This window comes from Drosophila eugracilis, unplaced genomic scaffold, assembly GCF_018153835.1.
Source record: "Drosophila eugracilis isolate 14026-0451.02 unplaced genomic scaffold, ASM1815383v1 contig_1903, whole genome shotgun sequence".
Classification (NCBI taxonomy): domain Eukaryota; kingdom Metazoa; phylum Arthropoda; class Insecta; order Diptera; family Drosophilidae; genus Drosophila; species Drosophila eugracilis.
In genome coordinates this window covers 133,611-158,618 of record NW_024572759.1, presented here as the reverse complement: position 1 = coordinate 158,618, position 25,008 = coordinate 133,611, and the positions used below count along the sequence as shown (strand labels likewise).

The window sequence follows — 25,008 nt, the reverse complement described above, 5'->3', positions numbered from 1 at the left end:
TTGTGTAAAATAGTGACGGGTGACGGGATGAAATGGCGCACTAGCTTAGCTGACAGCCGCTAGGTTAATTACTTAATGACTTAATAAGGGAATGCGGGATATTGATAAATGATCTCAAAATTAAACTTTGTTTTTTCCCTTTCTGGATCTTTGATTTCTTATTATTAATGTACAATTTTCCTTAATTATTTTAAACCCTTCTACTCCAGTCTCTACTCTGCCACCGTGTCGCGATCGTACATTTTAAGACTCACTCGTAAAGATCTCCTGCCAGGCGTTTGTCCTCCTGCTCCTGGGACTTTCAGGTGAAAGGATTCCTCATCGAAAACCACTAACAAAAGTTAACTAGTCAAAAGTTTAAAAAATATCTTTGAATCTTATTATTAAAGCCTTACAAGCCAATCAATTAAAACTCTGGGGGTTTCAATGGGAATAAAAAAAGTTTAAATGCAATTTGATTTGTGAACCAGTTAATCTGTGCGTAGTCTTGAAGGCATACGGCTGGAAAACTCGTGGAAAGTTCAGTGGCATCTCTTAAATACGTATTCTAAAGCACAACTTTCTAGCTCTTATAGGTCTCGAGCATTTTTGCATTTTTGGTTTTCCGGGTTTTGTCGGCGTTTGAGTGGGAGTGGATAGATGGGAAAAAACAATTCGCAGTTGGGGCATCATAAAATCCTACATGCTTAATCCGAACTTTCTATCACTTATAGCTTCTGAGATATCAGCTTTTCTACAATATGCGAAAACCGTCATTCGAGCTTGTCGGGTAAAAGAAAGGGTGTGGCCAGATAATGGTATCACCATAAGATCCGCTGGCATTATACATACTTAATCTCAACTTTCTAGCTTTAATAGCTTCTGAGATTTCCGCGGTTATAGTTTTCCGTGATTTGTGGGCGTTAAAGTGGGCTCTCTCTGTATTTCTTATAGTTCCTGAGGTAATAGCGTTCATATGGACAGACGGACATGAATCAATCGACTTCCTGATCAAGAGTGTATATACTTTATAGGGTTGCAAACGCTTTCCAGTATACATGATTTATTTAAATTTTCTTACTTTTCATTAAAAAAATAACGCTTTATATTCAATGGAACATTTTTTAAAAAGATATACGTTGTTATTAATATAGAATGTGCTTAATTTATAACGGCAAGCACATTAACGTCACATTGCAATGGGAGGGAAAAAAATGTAAGCTTATACAAGTTTAACACTGTCAAGAAACTGTTTACAGACATTCGTTTTTCGATTCAATTTTACTCTGGAGAAAAGCGATACCTCACTGTTAGCATTTCATTCATTTGTTTTTAAAATAACATCTGAAAGTTAAGTTTTAAGATTTATAAAATGTCTTCAAAAGAAATGTGTAATGTAATGTCATCTGTTTAGCTTTTTCACCGATTTTTAGAAAAACAAGGAAATAATTAATGTTGGCAAACGAATGGACCACCGTTGTACCAAAGGTACCTGGAATATTGATGCGAATTCCTACTTAGCACCTTAAGGAAGAATGATGTACCTTTGTTTTATTTAGAAAAGATACCCAGGGTATTTTTAAGGAAGGAAATGTATTAAATTCCTTTGTGTAAACAGTTCCTTGACAAACTGTATGCATATTATTTCACTATATGATACACGTTATACATTTTACAATGTATAATGTAAAAATAAATTTTAATGTAATGTAATGTATACATATATCTGTATACAGATCGTACATTTGTACATATGTATGCATATTGATACTGGCGTACTGTGTAACTTATGTATGTGTATGTACATGTATAATAGGTATAATTAAACGTTTTGAAAATGTCCCCTCATCTATAGCTTAATAAAAAAACTTATATGTAAATTATGATTTCATTACAGGTTACAAGGTTTTATTGTCTGCTGCTACTTTTATAAGACCTCTGCTAATACGAACATATGTACATATGTATCAGAACGTAATCAGAGGCGTCACTTTAAATTAATTATCATTATCGTAGAGTTTTCCTTTTCTTTGCGAGAGACATTCTCAATTGTTAATGCTGATGATCGTTAATAATACATCGGGTTCCATTCGTGTGTTGTGAGTCGTTAGAACCATTTCTCACTTTGCTGAACGCTCTACGCGGCTTCCTATAACTATATACATACATACATATGTACATTCATCATTCATAATTTTGTCTGCCGAACCACGAATTCATTTTTAAAATCGCCTTTTTGTGGTACACACAACAATTGGCCAGATGAAGTTTCGGCTTGAATGCATGTTTTTTGAAAGTAGCGCTGTTTTAGTCAGACTACTCTGTGGATTTCTTATTTATGGTGTCCATGGTGACAAGGTGGAAATAATAGAGCTAAGTAATTGGACAATAACTAATCAGAATGGCTGTGAGTACAATTATTCCAAGGCTGCTCGTCAAGACTAGACTGCATATGTAACTGCCACAAATTACTTTGCTCTATCTTTAATCTTGAAAATAAATTTGATGTTATTCAATTGAAATTCTTTACAAAGCAATAAAAAGGCTTTCAAAAGCGGGGCGCTTTGGCAACATGTAGATAATATATTATAATATGTACATATATATGTACATACATGCATACAAATGTATGTACATACATACAAGTACACCGCACATATAGAATTTATTTTGTATGATAAATGTACTTCATAAATATTTTCAATTGCAGCCATAAAGATTTCCAACCAAACATTGCCATCGGGAATTTATAGTGCCTTTGCACCCCGTGTGCTGGAATCTTACAATGACATAGATGTGCGTTATTTGGCTTATGAAAACTGGACCTATACGAACCTCTTTCAGTGTAAGTCTTCACATCATTTATAAAAAAAATTATTTATTGCTAGGTAGCAGTAAACAGTACCGTTTGGTACATGCTAAGTTAATGGTTAGGTGTTTTTTATAAACGTTTTCCTAATCCTTACTTCAATAGAAAACTTGAATAGAATCGCTTAAGTTTAGCGTTAAAAGCCCATAGCACCAAATTTTCTTTTAAAATAGTTAAATATTTATCCATGATTCCGTCAATAAAAACAAATTTCCGACGCCGGACACAGTCATACAGGCCCAAACCATAGCATGACCACCGCCTTGCCTAGCCGCTGCTTTTTGGTTTTTTGTATGTAGCTCTGTATTGGGACGTCGCAAAACATATTTCCGCCCATGGGACCCAAATATATTACATTTGGATTCGTCCACAAATATAACGTCGTTGCACACCAAAATCGGACGAGTTTCAAGTTCCCTGGCGAATTTGACGCGTGCCAGACTTTTTTTTTAGCACTAACGAAGGTCTTAGTTCTAGAAACTCGACCATTAAAGTGGTGGTTATGGGAAGTGCTCCGAACTGTTCTCAATCTCCGCAACTATTTTAGGACCCGATACCTTGGGTTTTCCTTCACTTTTCGGACAATACGTCTCTCCTCCTGGTCATTAAAAATTTTGTTCGGTGCATCACGGCCCTTATCTGCCACCCGATTTTCGCAAAAAAGCGTTTGGGTTATGTATGGATTTGTACTAGGGCTTGAGGCAACCATTTCCTGGGTTTTCCCATCCTTAAAATGTTTAAGGACTAATTCGCTTTGCTCAATAGTTGTTCGTGGCGCCGTAGTTTGAAAATCCTCGTTAATCCGTAATTTTTGGGTGCCCCCAGCCTCGAAAACTTATAAATATGCTTTTGTTAATGTATTTTTACTAGTATTGAAAAAAAATGGATTTAAAAGTCGAGTTATTTTCAATTAAAGTGCTTGCACGAAATAAGCTTGTGCGTCGGAGTTGCCTTATTTTTAGTTTTTGTATGAAAAATTCTTTTGTTTTTTAAATTAGTTAAAACTTTTGTTATTATTTTGATAATATGCGACATTCTTAACATTACTGCGTTTAAATTTTTTTGATTGTTCGTGGCGCCGTAGTTTGAAAATCCTCGTTAATCCGTAATTTTTGTGTGCCCCCAGCCTCGAAAACTTATAATATGCTTTTGATAATATATTTTTACTAGTATTGAAAAAAAATGGATTTAAAAGTCGAGTTATTTTCCATTAAAGTGCTTGCACGAAATAAGCTTGTGCGTCGGAGTTGCCCTATTTTTAGTTTTTGTATGAAAAATTCTTTTGTTTTTTAAATTAGTAAAAACTTTTGTTATTATTTTGATAATATGCGACATTCTTAACATTACTGCGTTTACATTTTTTTGATATCTCTGCTGGTTTAGTAGCAGTATCAAATAAAAAATTCGATTTTTTCTTGCACGAAATAAGCTTGGATCCACTGTAGCTCTGTATTGGGACGTCGCAAAACATATTTCCTCCCAAAATCGGACGAGTTTCAAGTTCCCTGGCGAATTTGACGCGTGCCAGCCTTTTTTTTTTAGCACTAACGAAGGTCTTAGTTCTAGAAACTCGACCATTAAAGTGGTGGTTATAAGAAATGCTCCGAACTGTACCTGGGCAATATTTTTTGCCAATTTCGTTCTCAATCTCCGCAACTATTTTAGGACCCGATACCTCCTCCTGGTCATTAAAAATTTTGTTCGGTGCATCACGGCCCTTATCTGCCACCCGATTTTCGCAAAAAAGCGTTTGGGTTATGTATGGATTTGTACTAGGGCTTGAGGCAACCATTTCCTGGGTTTTCCCATCCTTAAAATGTTTAAGGACTAATTCGCTTTGCTCAATAGTTGTTCGTGGCGCCGTAGTTTGAAAATCCTCGTTAATCCGTAATTTTTGGGTGCCCCCAGCCTCGAAAACTTATAAATATGCTTTTGTTAATATATTTTTACTAGTATTGAAAAAAATGGATTTAAAAGTCGAGTTATTTTCAATTAAAGTGCTTGCACGAAATAAGCTTGTGCGTCGGAGTTACCTTATTTTTAGTTTTTGTATGAAAAATTCTTTTGTTTTTTAAATTAGTTAAAACTTTTGTTATTATTTTGATAATATGCGACATTCTTAACATTACTGCGTTTAAATTTTTTTGATTGTTCGTGGCGCCGTAGTTTGAAAATCCTCGTTAATCCGTAATTTTTGTGTGCCCCCAGCCTCGAAAACTTATAATATGCTTTTGATAATATATTTTTACTAGTATTGAAAAAAAAATGGATTTAAAAGTCGAGTTATTTTCCATTAAAGTGCTTGCACGAAATAAGCTTGTGCGTCGGAGTTGCCCTATTTTTAGTTTTTGTATGAAAAATTCTTTTGTTTTTTAAATTAGTAAAAACTTTTGTTATTATTTTGATAATATGCGACATTCTTAACATTACTGCGTTTACATTTTTTTGATATCTCTGCTGGTTTAGTAGCAGTATCAAATAAAAAATTCGATTTTTTCTTGCACGAAATAAGCTTGGATCCACTGTAGCTCTGTATTGGGACGTCGCAAAACATATTTCCTCCCAAAATCGGACGAGTTTCAAGTTCCCTGGCGAATTTGACGCGTGCCAGCCTTTTTTTTTTAGCACTAACGAAGGTCTTAGTTCTAGAAACTCGACCATTAAAGTGGTGGTTATAAGAAGTGCTCCGAACTGTACCTGGGCAATATTTTTTGCCAATTTCGTTCTCAATCTCCGCAACTATTTTAGGACCCGATACCTCCTCCTGGTCATTAAAAATTTTGTTCGGTGCATCACGGCCCTTATCTGCCACCCGATTTTCGCAAAAAAGCGTTTGGGTTATGTATGGATTTGTACTAGGGCTTGAGGCAACCATTTCCTGGGTTTTCCCATCCTTAAAATGTTTAAGGACTAATTCGCTTTGCTCAATAGTTGTTCGTGGCGCCGTAGTTTGAAAATCCTCGTTAATCCGTAATTTTTGGGTGCCCCCAGCCTCGAAAACTTATAAATATGCTTTTGTTAATATATTTTTACTAGTATTGAAAAAAATGGATTTAAAAGTCGAGTTATTTTCAATTAAAGTGCTTGCACGAAATAAGCTTGTGCGTCGGAGTTGCCCTATTTTTAGTTTTTGTATGAAAAATTCTTTTGTTTTTTAAATTAGTAAAAACTTTTGGTATTATTTTGATAATATGCGACATTCTTAACATTACTGCGTTTAAATTTTTTTGATATCTCTGCTGGTTTAGTAGCAGTATCAAATTAAAAATTCGATTTTTTCTGGCACGAAATAAGCTTGGATCCACTGTAGCTCTGTATTGGGACGTCGCAAAACATATTTCCTCCCAAAATCGGACGAGTTTCAAGTTCCCTGGCGAATTTGACGCGTGCCAGCCTTTTTTTTTTAGCACTAACGAAGGTCTTAGTTCTAGAAACTCGACCATTAAAGTGGTGGTTATAAGAAGTGCTCCGAACTGTACCTGGGCAATATTTTTTGCCAATTTCGTTCTCAATCTCCGCAACTATTTTAGGACCCGATACCTCCTCCTGGTCATTAAAAATTTTGTTCGGTGCATCACGGCCCTTATCTGCCACCCGATTTTCGCAAAAAAGCGTTTGGGTTATGTATGGATTTGTACTAGGGCTTGAGGCAACCATTTCCTGGGTTTTCCCATCCTTAAAATGTTTAAGGACTAATTCGCTTTGCTCAATAGTTGTTCGTGGCGCCGTAGTTTGAAAATCCTCGTTAATCCGTAATTTTTGGGTGCCCCCAGCCTCGAAAACTTATAAATATGCTTTTGTTAATGTATTTTTACTAGTATTGAAAAAAAAATGGATTTAAAAGTCGAGTTATTTTCCATTAAAGTGCTTGCACGAAATAAGCTTGTGCGTCGGAGTTGCCCTATTTTTAGTTTTTGTATGAAAAATTCTTTTGTTTTTTAAATTAGTAAAAACTTTTGTTATTATTTTGATAATATGCGACATTCTTAACATTACTGCGTTTACATTTTTTTGATATCTCTGCTGGTTTAGTAGCAGTATCAAATAAAAAATTCGATTTTTTCTTGCACGAAATAAGCTTGGATCCACTGTAGCTCTGTATTGGGACGTCGCAAAACATATTTCCTCCCATGGGACCCAAATATATTACATTTGGATTCGTCCACAAATATAACGTCGTTGCACACCAAAATCGGACGAGTTTCAAGTTCCCTGGCGAATTTGACGCGTGCCAGCCTTTTTTTTTAGCACTAACGAAGGTCTTAGTTCTAGAAACTCGACCATTAAAGTGGTGGTTATGGGAAGTGCTCCGAACTGTACCTGGGCAATATTTTTTGCCAATTTCGTTCTCAATCTCCACAACTATTTTAGGACCCGATACCTTGGGTTTTCCTTCACTTTTCGGACAATACGTCTCTCCTCCTGGTCATTAAAAATTTTGTTCGGTGCATCACGGCCGTTATCTGCCACCCGATTTTCGCAAAAAAGCGTTTGGGTTATGTATGGATTTGTACTAGGGCTTGAGGCAACCATTTCCTGGGTTTTCCCATCCTTAAAATGTTTAAGGACTAATTCGCTTTGCTCAATAGTTGTTCGTGGCGCCGTAGTTTGAAAATCCTCGTTAGTCCGTAATTTTTGGGTGCCCCCAGCCTCGAAAACTTATAAATATGCTTTTGTTAATATATTTTTACTAGTATTGAAAAAAAATGGATTTAAAAGTCGAGTTATTTTCAATTAAAGTGCTTGCACGAAATAAGCTTGTGCGTCGGAGTTGCCCTATTTTTAGTTTTTGTATGAAAAATTCTTTTGTTTTTTAAATTAGTAAAAACTTTTGGTATTATTTTAATAATATGCGACATTACTGCGTTTAAATTTTGATATCTCTGCTCGCTTAGTAGCAGTATCAAATTTAAACTTCGATTTATGCTTGCACGAAATAAGCTTGGAGCCACTGTATGTACATAGAAGCAGCATATAGTATGGATAGATTTTTAATATTTATTAAAAGTATATCATAAAAATATTCTTAATAAGTTTAAATACGTTTGGAATTAACGTGCTTCTATGTTTTTTTTTTGCGTTACATTGCAGTTTTCTCTTATGTTAATACAATGATGAAACGCTATAGTTACCCCTTACTGTCGTATCCCATTTATAAATATTAATTTTGATAGAATAACTTGGCGCAGCGATGTTTAATAACTGACGGTGAAATGAGACCTCAAAACATACATTTCTTAAAAAAGATATTACAGCAATTTTAGTTTTCTTGGCGTTCGGTGGAAGTGGCAAGACGCTGATAAAAACTGCGAAAGCATCTCAAGAATCAGCATGCTTAATCCTGCCTTTTTATCTCTCTAAGTTCCTGCACAGGTCTTCCAGAAGGTTACGCCGTGGCACGTGCTGCCCACGGATGTTTTGGTTTTGAATAGCTCGTTGCGACAAGTTGCTACCCACAAGTGATGCAGAGTGCAGATCGGGTCCAGGTGGTTCTCACGATCAGTGGAGATAGCGCTGATAGCAGGGTCTTGGCTTCAGCAGTTATAATAAAGGTGTAGGATAATGCGGCAGTCGTGGTTGCAGAGTCGGACCGAGGCCGGGTGGTGGCCACGGTCGGTGACGATCGTAAACTGATAGCTGGGTCTTAGCTTCAGCTATGTTTACTGTCGCGGCGGTTGAAAAAGATGAAAACACCCGACTCAGAGAAAGTGCCTTTATTATTCGGCTTTCAGCCAAGAACTAATTAACATAAGAGAGAGAGAAAGCTTAATCATAACCCTAACTCGCATTGTTGTAATTCGAGTGAAAGCCAATGACAACAGACGTGTTTTTATATCGCTCCCGGCGTGTAATTAAGACGCACCACAAAAACCGAATTCTATTTCGAGAAAAGACGCTCAGAGTGTATGCATGGGTACTTGTGCTCATGTGCATTGGAAATGCCCAATATAAAGTGTTCTAATTACTAATACAAGCGATAATATAATTTGTTACACATCTCTCTCTCTTGAAAAACCATAATGAGCAAGTCTTGGCAACCACAACAAGACAAACGTCGGCTCTCGTCAATCAGAAATAACGCTTACTTACCATAAGAGCGGAAGACGTACCAGAAGCAACAACAACTTCAACACTGCAAGCGAATACGGAGGAAGCACACTCGCTCTCTCCCGGCTTTTTGTGTGCCAGCAGCGCATCACATTTTGCCAATTTTCTGGCCAAAATTAAAATCTCAAGAACAAGGCAAGATATTTAGGATCTGTTTTTTGATTTGAGTTGATATGGTCAATAGATTTCCGATATAAAAAAATGGGGGCGTGTCACCGCCCACAACCTCAAGATCATATGCTAACTCAAAAACTAAACAAGATATTTATATTCTTTTTTTTATTTGAGTTCATATGGTCGATAGATTTCAGATGTGAAAAATTATGGGTGTGGCACCGCCCACAACCTCAAAATTAGAAATTTACTAAAAACTAAGCAAAATTGCACCTTCTTTTATATAAAACCCAAGTTACTTTGCAAATATATTTATTAGCTGTTTTAAAAAACAGGAACAATGTTTGCAATAATAATTTGATTTTTTTTAATAATAGAAGGCGCTGCACGCATAATTTAAGGAACAATCCAGCATTAGCTCATTTGATGTTGCGTCCTTAAAACTTAAATATCTCGAAAAGTGCATAAAAGTGCACTTTCTGGTTACATTCATTCGAACAAGAATTAAATGCTCTAAAACATCGTTTTTATTTGATTGATGGACTCGGCTGGACTCACCTTCAATGTCTTTTTAAAAATTAAATTTTTTAATTATATTCTCAAATTTTTTACTGTTCACAATTTTAAAACTGCGCTCAAATCCCAATAGTGCCACTGCTTGTAAAGATAAACAGCAACAGCTGTTTTTATCAGTTGATTTCTTAGCAGTAGCACCATCTATTAAAATTTCTGTTATGCAACACTTAAAATTGATCTAATGTGGATGCAGTTCAGTTAAAATTATTTTAATTTTTCTCTTTAAAAAAAATGGTTTTTGGCCAAAAAAGTGGCAAAATTTCCTATAGTGAAAGGACTACAAGTAGTTATTAAAGTTATCGAAGCAACAGTCCCTATCTATGAGATTATAGATGGACTTAAAGAAAAGGCTTTTAATGTCAAACAGGCTAGGAATATATTAAATAAAAACAAAGTTCTACAGCCAATGTTCAAGGTAGAGTTGGAGCCTGAAAGTATGCACTTAAAAAACAATGATCCCAATCTATAAGCTTCAATATCTATTGCACCATAGGATCACCGTTAAGAAACCCAATTGTGCATGAATTGCCAGAGCATCTTAAGGTGAAAACACTTTCCGGCCACGCCCACTCTTACGCCGCCCAAGATCGAAAGACGGTTTTCGCTTTTTGTAAAAAGGCTGAGATCTCAATAACTATAAGTCATAGAAATGTGGGATTAGGCACGTAATTTCTACTGATACCCCCAATGCGTATTATATTTACCTCGCTTACTCTAAAGCCCAAAAAATGCAGAAAACCAAAATCTTGGGAAGTATAAGAGGCTTAGGATTACGTCTTTTAGAGATGACACTGCAGCTCGACGTGAAATTTCATCTAGAAACGCCCAAAAACACAGAAAACCAAAATCTTGAGAAGTATAAGCGGCATATGATTAATCTGGAAACGCCCATTCTAACGACTACAAGCCGCGGAAATCTGTGGCGTCCATAATATTATAATGTCTTCGTATGACCTTGTATAACATTTGTTGACAATATCTACCGATTTACTAAATATTTTTAAAATCAGAAAATTATTTCTCTGTTAATGAAGAAATAATCATCATCATCGTCATCAGTTAGTAAACATGTTTCTTGACAAAAGGTGGCGCTTTGTCCATTTCCACCAGCAAAATAAATATTTTATAATTGTGTACCACAGTAACGGGTATCTTATAGTCACGGCACTCGAATTTAGCGTTTTTTCTTGTTTTTCTAACCTGCGCAGTCGACTTTCGACACTACAAAAAAAGCCACATCAACCTTACCTTCCACGGCATTGACACCGTGGCAGAGATCCGATTAAACCATCAGCTGCTGGGACGAACGGATAACATGTTCGTGCGCTACTCCTACGAAGTGAGTTCGCTGCTTCAAGCTGAAAACTTTTTGGAAGTGGATATCCAATCTCCCATACTAGCTGCCCTGGAGAGGGCCAATGCTTTGAAAGATGCTAAAAAAAGCGTACCCCCGGAATGCCCCAATGAGCGCTACCATGGCGAGTGCCATATGAACATGTTGCGGAAGATGCAGGCTAGCTTTTCTTGGGACTGGGGTCCTGCAGCCCCTTCCGCTGGAATCTGGAAGAATGTTGAGCTTGAAATATATGAGGTAGCTGTCATTCGTGACGTGGATGTGGATGTCACCCACATCAACGGTTCGCACTGGAATATGCATATTCGTTGCTACATCGATGCGGTTGGCCGAGACGACTTCAACGGAAGTCTTATTCTATACGCAGTGTAAGTGACCTAACTCTCAGCGATTCAACAGCCCTACTAAAATTCTTTACGTGTTATAGCGAGCTATTGGACGAACCGGTGGTAGTGGACAGATACACAGTGAACTCCATCAGTCATTTGATGCCAGTGATTGAGTTCGATCAAGCCGTGCCAATTGTAAGTTCCTCCTGCTAATTACATGGGCACAAGTTTAAACTTTCTGTACCTGAATAATTTTCATTATCACTTCGTAGGAGAAAGTCGTTCCTTGGTGGCCACATGGCTATGGAGAGCAAAAACTTTATCCACTCCACTTTACTCTAAACACATGGCTGGGAGCTGATGGCCCCGAGGCTCGCTCTAAGACCAAATCGAGCAAATCGCTTTCTGTCGGCTTTCGAACTCTTGAACTAATCGAGGACCTAGCCCCAGATGGCATTGGAAACACTTTTCTTTTTCGTGTCAATGGAGTGGAGATGTTTATGAAAGGCAGTAACTATATACCATCCCACATACTACCGGAATTGCAAACGAAGAAACAGAGTAAGTACTTATGATAAACTCGACTTCACAAATAATTAAACCAAATTTGCAGCTTAGAAGTAGATAGCTTACTTTTCCATTTTATACCCGTTACTTGTAGAATAAGAGGGTATATTAGATTCGTTGAAAAGTATGTTCGAGGTAGAAAGAAGCGTTTCCGACCCTATAAATTATATATTATGTTTTCTTTATCACTATCAATATCGAAGTTGATTACGCCATGTCCGTCTTTTCGACTGTCCGTATGAACGCTGAGATCTCAGAAACTAAAAGAGATACAAAGTTGAGATTAAGCTTAAGATTCTTGAGGTCCATACACAGCACAAGTTTATAAATCCTGCCCCGCCCACTCTAACGCACACAATTCGCACATCACAAAACTAAAAACGGTGAAATCTCAGGAACTATTAAAACTAAAAAGAAATTTAGTGTGTATAATCTTTAGATGCCAGCGCATCTTATAGTGGTACCATTATCGGGCCACACTCACTCTTACGCCCATTCGCATTTTGTAGAAAAGCTTATATCTCGGTAACTATAAATGATAGAACGTTCGGATTAAGCATTTTTATGATGCCCCCAATGTCGTTTTTTTTTCGATCAAGCCACGCCCACTCAAAACCTGAAAAACCAAAATTGAGAAAATCTCGGAAATTATAAAAGCTAGAAAGGTGCGCTTAAGAATGCGTATTTAAGAGATACCACTACTACTTGCCTCTAGTTTTTATCCGGCTATGCCACTCTAACGCCCACAAACCGACCTGCCTTCGTTTGACCTTGTATAACTTATTTCTGTCAATATCTATCGATTTAACAAAGGTATTTCAAATCGGAACATTATTTCGCTATTTATTTGAAAATTTTGGTTAGAAGGCCTCACACGGACTAAGACGTCACTATCAGTTACTCAGCATGCTTTCTCCGACAATAGATGGCGCTTTGGGAATTTCCACTAGCAAAATTAATATTAGGTTGTTTGGTAATGACATACCGGTTTCTTTATTGATTTTTGACGACGATTTTAACATAGTTAGCATTGTCCGATTTAAGTGCTATATGTACCGTTGCCTTCCATGATTTTCTGCCATTTTGATGGTAACTTGTATATGCCTCTCCTGAAGAAGTCCTTGTCCCTACTGGCAAAAAACTCGATTCGATTTTCACAATCCTCCCTTGAACTCAATTTTTGTCCCCCAAAAAAATTTTGCATGGCCAAAAACAGATGGTAATCGCTTGGGGCAATGTCCGGACTATAAAGTGGATGCATTAACACTTTCCAACCAAACTCCCGTAGCTTGTGATGCGTCACCAAAGATGTATGGGGCCCTTACGATTCACCTTGGCTGGCCGCTTCTGTTCGAGTGCAATCTTCAATCGCTCCAGTTGTTCACAGTAGAGGTCAGAATTGATAGTTTGGCCATAAAGCAACACTTCATAATGGATAATTCCTCTGATATCCCACCATACACTCAGCAACACCTTCTGAGCCGTCAGTCCTGGCTTTGCCACCTTTTACGCTTTATGTTGTCATATGTGATCCATTTTTCATCACCAGTGACTAACCGATACAGAAATGAGTCGAGTTTATTACACGGTCGAAAAGGTTTTTTTGGTATAACTCATGAGGCACCCATACATCGATCTTTTTTGTTATATTTTTCGACTTTAAAAGCCTATGTACGGTTTCCGTGCTTAGTTGCAGCTCCTCTGCGATGGTTCTAATAGTCACATGACGATCTCGATCCACTATTTCCATGATTTTATCCGTATCACTGGTCACTCGTCCGGAAGGCTTGGGTGTTTCGGTATCAAAATTGCCACTTCGGAATCGCCTAAACCACTGTTCGCCATTTTAAAGGTGATGCCAATACCTTTCAAACGATATACATCATTGCCAGATAAGATTATATTTGAATGTAAAAACCGGCATGTCATTACCAAACAACCCATATCAATTCGACATTATTTCATAAAAATTTGTAATAAAATTTTAATTTTTTTTATTAATTTTTATTTATATGAAAAATGTGATCCTTAAAAAGATCAAATGGACCAGTAATCAATTATCTATTCTCAAATTATATTGTGTGTATATATAGCCATTATATCATTTGGTTTGAATATGTACTAATTAATGCCAACGAAAGTTGCACATTTATTGAGGTCCGCTAAGGGGGCTCATATGAACATGTTGCGCGTTTGGGGAGGCGGTGTCTACGAATCGGACTACTTCTACCAACTCGCCGACAGCCTTGGCCTCCTAATTTGGCAAGATATGATGTTTGCATGTGCCATGTACCCGGTTAGCAGGGATTTTATTTCATCAGTGCGCCAGGAGGTCCGCCAGAATGCCATGCGGCTATCACACCATCCAAGCTTGGCAATTTTTGTAACCAACAATGAAAACGAAGCCGCCTTGGTCCAAAACTGGTACGGAACGTTTTTCGAGAGAGAACGTTTTGAGAGCGAGTATCGGGAGTTATATCTGGCCAATGTTATCCATGAATTGAAACAAGTCTCACATAGTTCTCGACCCCAGCCACTGGTTTCCTCCCCCTCCAATGGCAAGGTCAGTGAACAGGACAACTACATTTCTAACAACCCTCAGGATAATCACAATGGGGATGGTAAGAAGTTCGAATATTATATGAGCAGCTTCAAATCGGATCTCTCCCTCAGTACACTTTTATGACTATGCAAAGGACGGCTGGGATCCAGATATTTATCCACGTTCAAGATTTGTTAGTGAATACGGCTTTCAGAGTTTTCCGGGCGAATACGCCTGGCAGCGCAGCAAGAATGACGACGACGATCTTCTTACCCTGATTAGACACCGCCAGCACCATCCCCTGGGAAATGTTCCTGTAATTGCATTAATTGAGAGACACCTTCCGCTACCGTTGCAAGAGGATGGAAACTATGTCAACGCATTAATATACTTCAGCCAGATTGCTCAGGCCATGGCTACCAAGGTGGAAACGGAATTTTACCGGAGCCTTCGTGACACCCCAGTCAAAACCATGGGAGCCCTCTACTGGCAATTAAACGATGTATGGGTTGCACCATCCTGGTCAGGGATTGATTTTTACGGCAACTGGAAGGTGAGCTATATTGCATTGCCCTTGGTCACTCCTAAACTGCTCCCCTGCTGTTCATAGCTTTTTCTTGAACCACTAGATGACATTGTAACATAATTATAGTTTTGGTATTAAAACACTGCTCAGTACAGTTGAGAGATATTAAATTTAAATATTAAATTTAAACATAAAATATTCGTTCACCCATTATTTGTACATTAAAAAGTATCTGACTGGTAGATTTTTTAAGTGTAACAAATAAATACATTTTATTAAATATCAATCGGCCAACTTAATGGCTATAATACAAATAACATTAATACGTAAGAAGGTAATAAATGTATATAACAATATAAATAATAAGTAAAGTCACTGCTGTAGGACTCAAAAAACTCGCCGTCCTCTTGTCCAGAGATCCCTTAGTCGTTTTCAAATTGTTGTGTTAGCTAGGGAAGATGCTAGTTGGTAGATGTGAGCTGCGAGACGTTCTTTCTACCGACACAAGCAAGCTTACTTCAACATCGGAAAATTCTTTTTAACGCCAACAAGCCGCTAAAATAGGCCGCGTCTACAGCGCAATAGAGCATTTAACCATAATCTTTCAAAAGTTGATAGAAACTAGATTTACACTTATTTTAGAACTGGAACATCTCTCAACTATCGATGAAGTTATATAAATTATGAAATAGTTGCATATTTGGACAAAGCTTAGTAGATCGATGGGACTTAAATAAATTGATTGAAAAAAGATCAATCAAACCAAGCACTGAGGGGTCGCAGTCTTACAACCGCGAACTGCATCAGGGATGCAAACAATATTAATCTTAAGATCTTTTTCTTTATTTTGAATATCAGTGCCTATCTAGCTACAAACATATTTTAAGTCTAAGCCGTTTTTTAATTTATTGAGAAGTTATTAATAAAAGGTATTAATTACATGGTCAGGGACGGTACAGGCAATTATTATTTTTATTAGATTTCCTTTTTAAAATAGCTTATTTCCTATCTCTTATTATAATGAAGTCCCATCTTGCGTTCATGCTGGTTTTGTGTAAGTCTTATAAAAGTTCTACCCTGACTTCCCACTACAGATGGTTCACTACTGGGCGCGCGATTTTTTTGCTCCAATTGTTATCGTAGCCCTCTACGATAAGCTCTTGGACTCGCTTAACATCTCACTAATCTGCGACCAACTAGAGGTGGACACGAGGGACCTGAATGTCGTGGCTAATGTACATTTATGGTCTCAGTTGCTGCCGCGACATTCAACCTCCTGGGATGTTACTCTGCGAGCTAACGGAGTGCAGTACGACAAGGTCATTCACATATCCGACTTGCTGAAAGGGCAGTTTACTAGTACCAACGCATTTCTAGAGCTTCAGTTACGCCGCGGCCAGCAGGTCATTTCCAGGACCCACTTTTTTCCTAGCAGCATTGCCGGAGCTGTTGGAATCGAGAGCCCTGACTTAGAGGTAAGTGTGCCCTACTATGTTATTTGGCCTACATGTGCATTTCGCAGTATGAGATCGCTTCCCGGACCTGTTACAATACCACTGATTTCATCCGGAACAGCATCAGTATCAGCATTCAGGTGAAGCGTCCAGCCCTTTTCGTATACCTTGAGTTGCTAAAGCCATACCGCTACACCCTGTCCGAGAACGGATTTATGCAAACCGTGCCAATGCATGTCGTCTACCTTACGTTCGACGCACCCTTGTGCGCCTGGCTTTTACGCAAGACGGACATCCGGGTGCTTTCCGTGAACGACTTTATGAAATGAAAGAGCGACTCGTTTTCCTTGGAAAATTTAATTAAAAGATTATAAATAGCTTAAGTGTAATCAAATCAATAAATAGCATTAGCCGTTTATCACCCAACATCCGTCGTTCTGATTTACACCATTCCCGTCTAACGTTCGAAACTTGGCATCTGAACTCTCGGCGGCGTGTAACCGTCTGGATATGGCACCAATCGGTTGTTCAGCACGCGGGCATTACGCCAGGTCTTAGTCTTGTCCTCTGCGCTGTCCGGTACTCGGACGCCCTCGATCAGTGTGATAGCGGGACCGTCCACGACGCTGTGCATGCTTTGTCCAATAGGGTTGTGGTGTGGACTCTCGTAACCGCCAATATTTTCTGGATGCCGTGTGTATGCGGGCAAGTCGACTCCCATTGACGTCACCACTAAAGAGTGGGGTACGTAGGTAACAAACTTTGACTCCTGAGGCAGGGATTCGAAATTATGTTTGGTAATAAGGTTTTGGGGCTGGTATCCTTGACTCGACCCACTCTTGTCATAGGCACGATTGTCCCTATATTCTTGGAAGTCGGAAGCGATGAAGTCTATGTCCCTGGACAAACCGACCGTGGATCCTAGCACTTTTCGCTGCCGTCGTGGCAGAATCTCCACAGTGTCGTGCACATCAAAAGATTGCCTCCGAAGATTTGACGCTAAAGAATTGTTCTTTTGGGTTAGTAACTGGGCATTAGTTTGGACGGGTTTCCAGATAAGGTCCATAGCGAGTTTACGACCATGACGAGAACCATACTGCACTGCTTGATATTCAATTGCTTTACTATTTGTTTTGGCCAGCTGCAACTGGATAAGCTTAGCTTGGCGCTGCTCCGCCTCAACCTTGCGCTGCCGAGAGGCGGTATTCTGCAGAGCTAGCTCACTCTGCTTAAGCAATGCTGGACTATGTTGAAAGGCGATATCCTTGCCCATTGGAGGATTTAGGGGCCGCTTTAAGTATGCGTTTCGCACAAAAAATAATTTATCCGCATCCGCAGCGCGAGCCTTGTGACTGTTCTTACCGACCAGAATCTCTACATTATCCCCCTTGCTGGACTTGACGTTCACTACTTGTACCTTCGAAGGGTCCAAATTTCGGGCAAAGCGGAGCTCCGTCCGAATTAGGGCTGGCTTACCGGTTACACACGGAATACGGTCGTCGTTGTATTCTGACTGTGATAGACCGTGTGCCAAACAGGCCATGAAAACAATAACGGCATGCCATCCGTAGCAGCTTAACAATACCATGATAAGTTAGGGCCGCTACAGAATAAAAGTAATTAATTTTTTTAGTTAAGTAGTTCGAATATATGTATATATATGTTTTATAAAACCCTATTTTTGTTTTTATGGTGTGTGTTGAAAGGCGTCAAATTTCGGTAAAGCTTGTCTTACATATGGGCTTTTCGTTGAAATTTCCGAAAAGTATACGATCTCAGACGTCCTTTTGTTAAACAACTTAGTACCGAATGTAAAACAAAGTAAACCCTGCTTCGCATAAATAAAATTGCCACATGAGCAAAAGTGCGCAAATCACATTTCTTTAACTAACTAAAAGTAATCTGAGGCACATTCTTTACTGCGTGGGTCAAAAACAGCAACTTCGTTGGCGCGGAGGACTTATTTCGAAATTTATTGTTTTTCACAGGCATTTAAATAAATCGGCTTCTTATCGGCTTATGGTTTCAGTGCAATAAAAATATATGTTTGTCATGGGCTCAGAAAGCGAAACAAAAATTAAAAACCTGCAACTTTCGTTTACAGTATTTACCAGTAACAAAATTGGCGCTGCAAAAATCTAAAGTTAATAAATACCTCACAAACATTTTCAAATCACAAAATAAATATGTTTGTTTAACTTCTTTGGAATCTGATAAGTCACGGGATACTCTTTACTCTGTTAATCCAGCTTAAAATAAAATTCTAACAGAAGTCTTTTTTATTTGTTATATTTATTAAAAACCAGTATGAATAACCATGAATGAAGTCTAATAAAAACGCTTTTATTAATACATATATTCATAATATTTCGTGGCTATTTATATTGCATGGCTATTTTTTCAGAGTACACATACATAAACTTAATCATTTTTTGCTGATCGGAAATTACTTTTATTGTCAGAACCACATTCTGTGTAAAATCTGTTGTTATGTTTAGGCGTTCGCAATTACAAAAAGCAAGTGCCACAACTACACAAATAACAGTTTAAAATGAAAGAAAATTGCAAAAGGTTAAATATAAACAATTAAGAAAATTGTAAAGTGCATTTTCAATGTTAATTTAAATTGTGAGCAGCGTTTTTAATGTTTATGTAAATTGTAAATTGCGTGTTAATGCGCCCGCAGAAGTTCGCGGCCTTCGAGACTGACAATGAATGGTTCACGATTAAACTGCTTGCCGACCCAAATCGCCTCACTCTGCTTGAAAAGACTTTCACTTTTAACTTGGTGCAGTCGACTGCATCATATCGCGTCTGTTTTCCGATGAAGCCATCTTAATTCACAATATTTGCTGGAGCGTGCGTTTTCGCAATCCCAATTGATTTGACAATAATAGCAAATTATTACATTTTAAGAATATTAAATTTTCTTACTAAAGAGATAGCAACAAAGTGTTATGCGGAAAGTTATCGAAAGCTGTATATTACCATTTTAAATGGATTTGAATAAACTATTTTTGAAGTTTTTAAAGTACGAATATTTGCTGTAGTGTAATTATTATTTTTAATTATGTCCTCGATTAAAACCTTCAAATTAACAATATAGTTTTAGATAGCTTTTTTAATATTAAATACTTTACTGTGTAAAAATTAAATTTTTTGACCATTGAAATGTTGTCAAAACTCTCACGCTATTGTTGTTGCCGAAAACGTCGCTGCAGAGGTTCGAAACCAGTTTTAGCAAGTTGACGATCAAAATTTTTGTATGGCTACACTACGCTCGCCCCAAAGTCTTAACTGATTTGGTGTCGTAGTTGAACCGCATTGTCTCGACTGATATTCGTTCACTTTCGGCCACTTATGATTACATAATCATTGTAAATGAGAGATGCGAGCGGCGGAAGCAAGTCGAAAATGTTCATAACCCTGGTTATGGTCAAAAGCGGCGCATAACAGAAGCCATGTAGAGTCGAGTGTTGAAATGTGACCTGCAATTATAATTCCTTTTGATTTGAATCGGTGAAAATAATAGCCGTTTGTTTGGCTGTGCCCGTGACCAGCTCGACTCTTTCGAATTTACTTTATTTCGCGTTTTTAAGTTTTTTAAATTCAAAACCAGACCCACGCATATCAACTTAGTTTCAGGTCTCCTCTCTCCTATAAACAGCAGAATATGTTGCTTGGCGAATGCAGGTGTCAATCAACCTATGCTTGCTACTTAACACATCGTCCATTGTAAGGTGATCGGACAGCTGTGATTAAACTTAAGTAATATCTGTGTGATATGTACCGAATACATAATACATACATGTACATAAATATATGACTTTATATTTTTCGTCAGGTGGTTTTTCTCTGTGTACTCCTTTCGATATCGGTCGCCTTATTGTTTTGATTGCAACTTTTTACATCTTGCTGCCAAATGCTTACATTTTTTTCTCTTAATTACATTTTTACGTTTACGCAAACTGCACGATTAAATGAAAATCCAGAGAAATCGCGAGAAGGTGCTTACAGCTGAAGTTACATTTTTTGACTTGTGAGCCAGCATCTTTTTATTACATGGGCTAGTCTGACCTCCTGCTTTTCACCGATTTAAATGTCGCAATTGAAAGTGAAACTCTTTTTGCTTTTAGCTCCGAATAATAAGGGTGTATGCTCTCTCTTTGAGGCGCCAAAGTGTCTAGCTTAAAGTTCTGTCAAACAGCCGGCTTCACAATATTGGACATTTTTTATGAGCTTGTAAGCCTAATTGAAAAACTATTTTTTTATCGACGGCACTATCCGAAGACTGCAGTGAATTACTCCCTCGCTTATATGCTGCTTCATGGACTTACTCTTCTTCTGTGACAAATTCGATGTAACTAACAAGGCTCCTTCCGCTACACAGGATATTTATCCGGAGGATGTGCTGTAATTCGGATCTCTCCCTAGCACTGAAGACTTTAAAGTGCGACAGATCGCAGTGCAGACCGAAATACAACTGACGGTGAATGAAAACTTTTGCCAGTAAGTAAAAAGCAGCGAGCTGGAAAACAGCAGAAGAAGTAAAAATTAATTTGTATACATATGTATATTTAGAGGCCGACGGCGCAGCGATTGAGGCAGCAGCAGAGAGGCGTCCAATAGCAAAGGTAAATCCAGCCGGCGAGGGGCGCAGCCAGCGATACTTAACAGCACTTGTACTCAGTCCAATAGATGCGATACAGCCACACGGCGAAATGGAGTCGCTAATCCCGCTCAATGCCGTCCCATCCCGGCCAACGAATCACTGTTCATCGAACCGAGGCTATAGCTATCTCCAAGCCGATGCAAAATTACTCTCGAATACAGAAACATTGACTGGAACCGAATTGGTAATCAAAGCTGAGACAAGCCAATATCAAAATGGGCATACAATTGCGCAATTTCGTCGCTGCCAGTAAACTGACGGCTTCAACTTCTCCATCTCGTAGTCATCGATTCACTATGAGACATAATAAATCTTTGTTGCTTTATAAAACAACTTAAGGATAGTAAAAGCAAGCTCACGGAAATGTGTACCCCCACAACAGGCAAAGAGTTTCAAAAATGCAAGGCGTGCAAATAGAAATCCCGTTATTTGTTTTGTGTTATGTCGTAATCTAGTAATACAAGTTCCTAGTGTTAAAAAATCTTTTTCGACTGTATAGGGAACAGTCCGATATTATTGATCAGTATCAATAACCGAGTAGATTTTCTATGTTCGTCCTTTTATACTTTCCTATAAACACTGAAAATATTAGTAGAGATAGAAAGATTAGATGTTAAGATATTTTAAGATAGTGTTATAATTTGAATTGTTTGGGGATCGGTAAAGACGGACATGGCTTAATCGACTTGGCTTTTGATTACGCTACTATAAGATACCGGTTACTGTTTTCCACAATTTTAAAATGTTTAAAATGTTTACTAACTTTTCATGTGAGGCCTTATAACCTACATTTCTTCATAAATAGTGAAATAATGTTCCAAATTAAAACATTTTGGTAAATCGATAGATATTGACAAAAATATGAAGACGTACATAACATTGTGGGCATCCATAATATCCATAATATTATGGACGCTACCGTTTTTCGCGGTTTGTGGGCGTATGGCCGGATGAAAATCACGTCGAGGTGCAGTGGCATCTTTTAAACTAACTTTCCAGCTTCTATAGTTCCCAAGATTTTTGAAATTTTTTTGTTTTCCGTGTTTTGTGGGCGTTAGAGTGGGCGTGGCAAGATGGGGAAAAAAACTACATGCTTAATCCCAAATTTATATCACTTATACTAACCGAAATGTTTATTTTGGTGAGCGTAAATGGACGGATAAATTTACCACCACATGATGCGCTGGCATGTCAAGATAGTTTATGAGATTTCAGGATTTTTAGTTTTCCGTGATCCTGATCAAGAATATATATACTTTAGGGTCGGAAACGCTTCCTTTTACCTGTTATATACTTTTCAACGAATCTAATAAACCATTTTACTCTAAGAGTAACGGGTATAATAAGACTTCAGCACTCTTCCTTAAAGTCTTAAGCAAAGGTTCAATATTTCAGGTAACTTTAGTACACCTTTGTACTTACATATACATATACTTACTTTGTTTGTTATATGTATGAATAAATACACATATGTCCGTTTTGAGATTCACTTTTACCCCGTCGCAGGAAAGCAACTTTCTTATTTTTAATTACAATACATATTTGACTTCTTTCACATAACTTGTAAAAAATTGGGCTTGTGTTCCCATGAAAAATAACAAGTGGTTTTAGACAATAAATATTATCTAATGCTAGAACTTAATTTATTAAACGTTTCCTGTACCCTACTTGTTTCAGGTAAAAGCTCCAACCCATTCCGATTACTTTTCTGTTTCTGGACCCGCGACACGTTCGAGAAGCACTCCATTGGTGCCGAATCGAAAGCAGTTAAATCTGTACTCCAAGAACTGGCTAGTCAGAACCTTAAATACCACAGATAGGCAGACCTTCATGTTGAACTCGTCAAATGTCTGGATTTCGTAGAGGCGTAAGCAGCAAACTAGCGATGGCGGTAGAAGCAACGGTAGGCAGTAGTCGGGTGGAGTGCGAGCCGAGAACTGAAAGTTCGCCAAGGTCCGCTGGTTCAACTCGATGCCTAGGCGCAGACCCATATCCGTCCGACTGTACTCCAGAAAGGAGCACAGTCGCTGCTTAAAGGATTCTCCAAATCCAAAAGCCAGACCCAGACAGCACCGGCAGGCGAACGAAGAACAAAAGCAAGGCTGCTGCCACACATGCGAAAGCTCGACAATGTTCCCGTTTACGGTCAGCGGTTCTAGCTGCTGACCATTTAAGGGATTGTAAAACGATTTGTCTGGAAACGAATTTTTGTAATTTTGTGCCCGAAAGGACACGACGTACGCCACCAGAACGCATATTAATACGCAAATAGTACTCAGACGCCAGCTCATCTTTTTAAGTCCAGCGTCTGAAGGCTTCGTGGTTTTCCGAAAAGGTGTTTTCGACCGCAATTGTTTAAATAGAGTGCCTCATTACTGTGCCCAAAGCGGAATTTTTACAAAGCCATGACCGCTTTACTGGAAAGTCAAATGGCTCGGAAAACATTGCCATATGTACATTAGCACTAGTGCCGACACCAAGTGCAATTGCCTAAAAATTGTGTCAATGCTAATTCGGTAAAGCTGTGGAGCATGGCCGACGCTTATAGACGCGTTGATAAGGTTGAGGGGTAATTGCTATTATAACGATTTAAAAAAATAAAAATACATTTTACAAAACACTCATCATCATTATCCAAATATTGGATTTTACTCTTGTGTCCAATCTTCAGGGATCTTTCATAATCCTTCAATGATTATTAATCCATCCAAAGGGCCGATGGACTTCACAGAAATCTCGCCTATTTTATTTTATATTTACTTATTTATTAATTTTATGATGGAAAGTGTCTTGGGTGGGCTTAGTGCGACCTTCTACGTCGCTGCAAATGATATGGATATTAATTATTTTCCTACCCTTTTTTACAGAGAAAGTTTTTACAATATCTGTGAGTGTCGTATTGACTAAAAAAAAGGAACCAAGTACATATGTAGTTATAACTCTGCGGATGCTGTGTTTGTAAACATTTTACCACCAAATGTAGTGATTTAGTCACATACATATGTACATATGTACATGCAGTCAGCACACAATTTATTCGTACCCGAAAGTTTCAAACTTGTTATTTAATATCTCGAGGTATATGTGACGGATATTAAAGTGTTAAATCATATGAAAGATATGGTTGGTTGGTTAGGTTGTCAAAAAAGTCTTGCGGTATTTTCGATAGTTGGCGCTGAAAGCGCGTAGTCTTGTTTTCTTCGTCGCATCAGGTCATACTAATAGAGCTGTAAACTAGAACTGTAAACAATTCTACTATTTGAGAATCGATTCTTTTCGATTCAATTCTTGAAAAGACCGATTAAATCGATTTAAAATCGAAAACTAAAAAAAAATTTTTCCAGGAGAAAAGCATTTTTTGCTTAAGACGTGGTAAGGAAAATAGAAAATTTACCTTTGCAAACAAAAAGAAAATTCAATAACAATATATTTTGAGATCAATATTTATTTAGTCAAAACCCATTGCTTTTTACTTGTAAACACAAGTTTGTCAACATTTTTCGCTTTTACCTGAAATACGAACAAACTTATCCATCCCTCTCTTTCTCCTTAACACCAACACTCACTGATTCTGAAAGTGAATAATATTTATTAGTTTATATAAGTTTTATTACTTTAAAATAATTTTTTCGGTTACTTACATTTATCCAATTCGATTCGCCTGAAATTTTTTTTATAAGGTGACCAAACTTTTCGATGCATCGATTCCCTAAAAAAAGAATCGATGGTAGACTACCAGTATTTTTCGGGTGATACATTTTTAAAAGATGATATATAAAGATAATAATTCTTTGACAAACGTAGAAAAGAGTTTAACAGGTAGTCAATTTGTTAACTAATCAAAATGAATGCATATGTACATATGTATCTTAAAATTGAACTCATATCTGGATAGTATTTGTTTTCAGGCCGCTGGTA

The 25,008-nt window shown here is 37.8% G+C and overlaps 3 protein-coding genes and 1 long non-coding RNA gene across 5 annotated transcripts; 2 read left to right on the top strand and 2 right to left on the bottom strand.

Annotated features, from left to right (window-relative positions):
* Positions 1 to 1,469: 1,469 nt before the first annotated feature.
* LOC108117629 (beta-mannosidase) lies at positions 1,470 to 16,844 on the top strand. The gene is made up of 9 exons (XM_017230161.2): positions 1,470 to 2,386; positions 2,690 to 2,824; positions 10,855 to 11,368; positions 11,428 to 11,524; positions 11,602 to 11,890; positions 14,038 to 14,517; positions 14,570 to 14,991; positions 16,059 to 16,439; positions 16,487 to 16,844. The coding sequence occupies exons 1-9, from the start codon at positions 2,242 to 2,244 to the stop codon at positions 16,745 to 16,747; spliced, it is 2,724 nt and encodes a 907-aa protein (XP_017085650.1). The 5' UTR covers positions 1,470 to 2,241; the 3' UTR covers positions 16,748 to 16,844.
* LOC108117639 lies at positions 16,760 to 20,916 on the bottom strand. Of its 2 annotated transcripts, none has more exons than XM_017230173.1 (2): positions 20,756 to 20,916; positions 16,760 to 18,021 (listed from the first exon to the last, which is right to left on the bottom strand). In XM_017230173.1, exon 2 carries the CDS (start codon positions 18,004 to 18,006, stop codon positions 16,876 to 16,878), a length of 1,131 nt encoding a protein of 376 aa, XP_017085662.1. In that variant the 5' UTR covers positions 18,007 to 18,021; positions 20,756 to 20,916; the 3' UTR covers positions 16,760 to 16,875. The 2 variants fall into 2 exon arrangements, with proteins under 2 accessions (XP_017085662.1, XP_017085670.1); XM_017230181.2 differs by lacking the exon at positions 20,756 to 20,916 and adding an exon at positions 18,869 to 19,408.
* LOC108117664 lies at positions 20,836 to 21,886 on the top strand. The gene is made up of 3 exons (XR_001772903.2): positions 20,836 to 20,927; positions 21,000 to 21,052; positions 21,109 to 21,886. It is a non-coding gene; the product is annotated as an uncharacterized LOC108117664 (long non-coding RNA).
* Positions 21,887 to 22,772: 886 nt separating this feature from the next.
* LOC108117656 lies at positions 22,773 to 24,360 on the bottom strand. Its single transcript, XM_017230190.2, has one exon. The coding sequence runs from the start codon at positions 23,379 to 23,381 to the stop codon at positions 22,791 to 22,793; it is 591 nt and encodes a 196-aa protein (XP_017085679.1). The 5' UTR covers positions 23,382 to 24,360; the 3' UTR covers positions 22,773 to 22,790.
* Between the last annotated feature and the right edge of the window lie 648 nt (positions 24,361 to 25,008).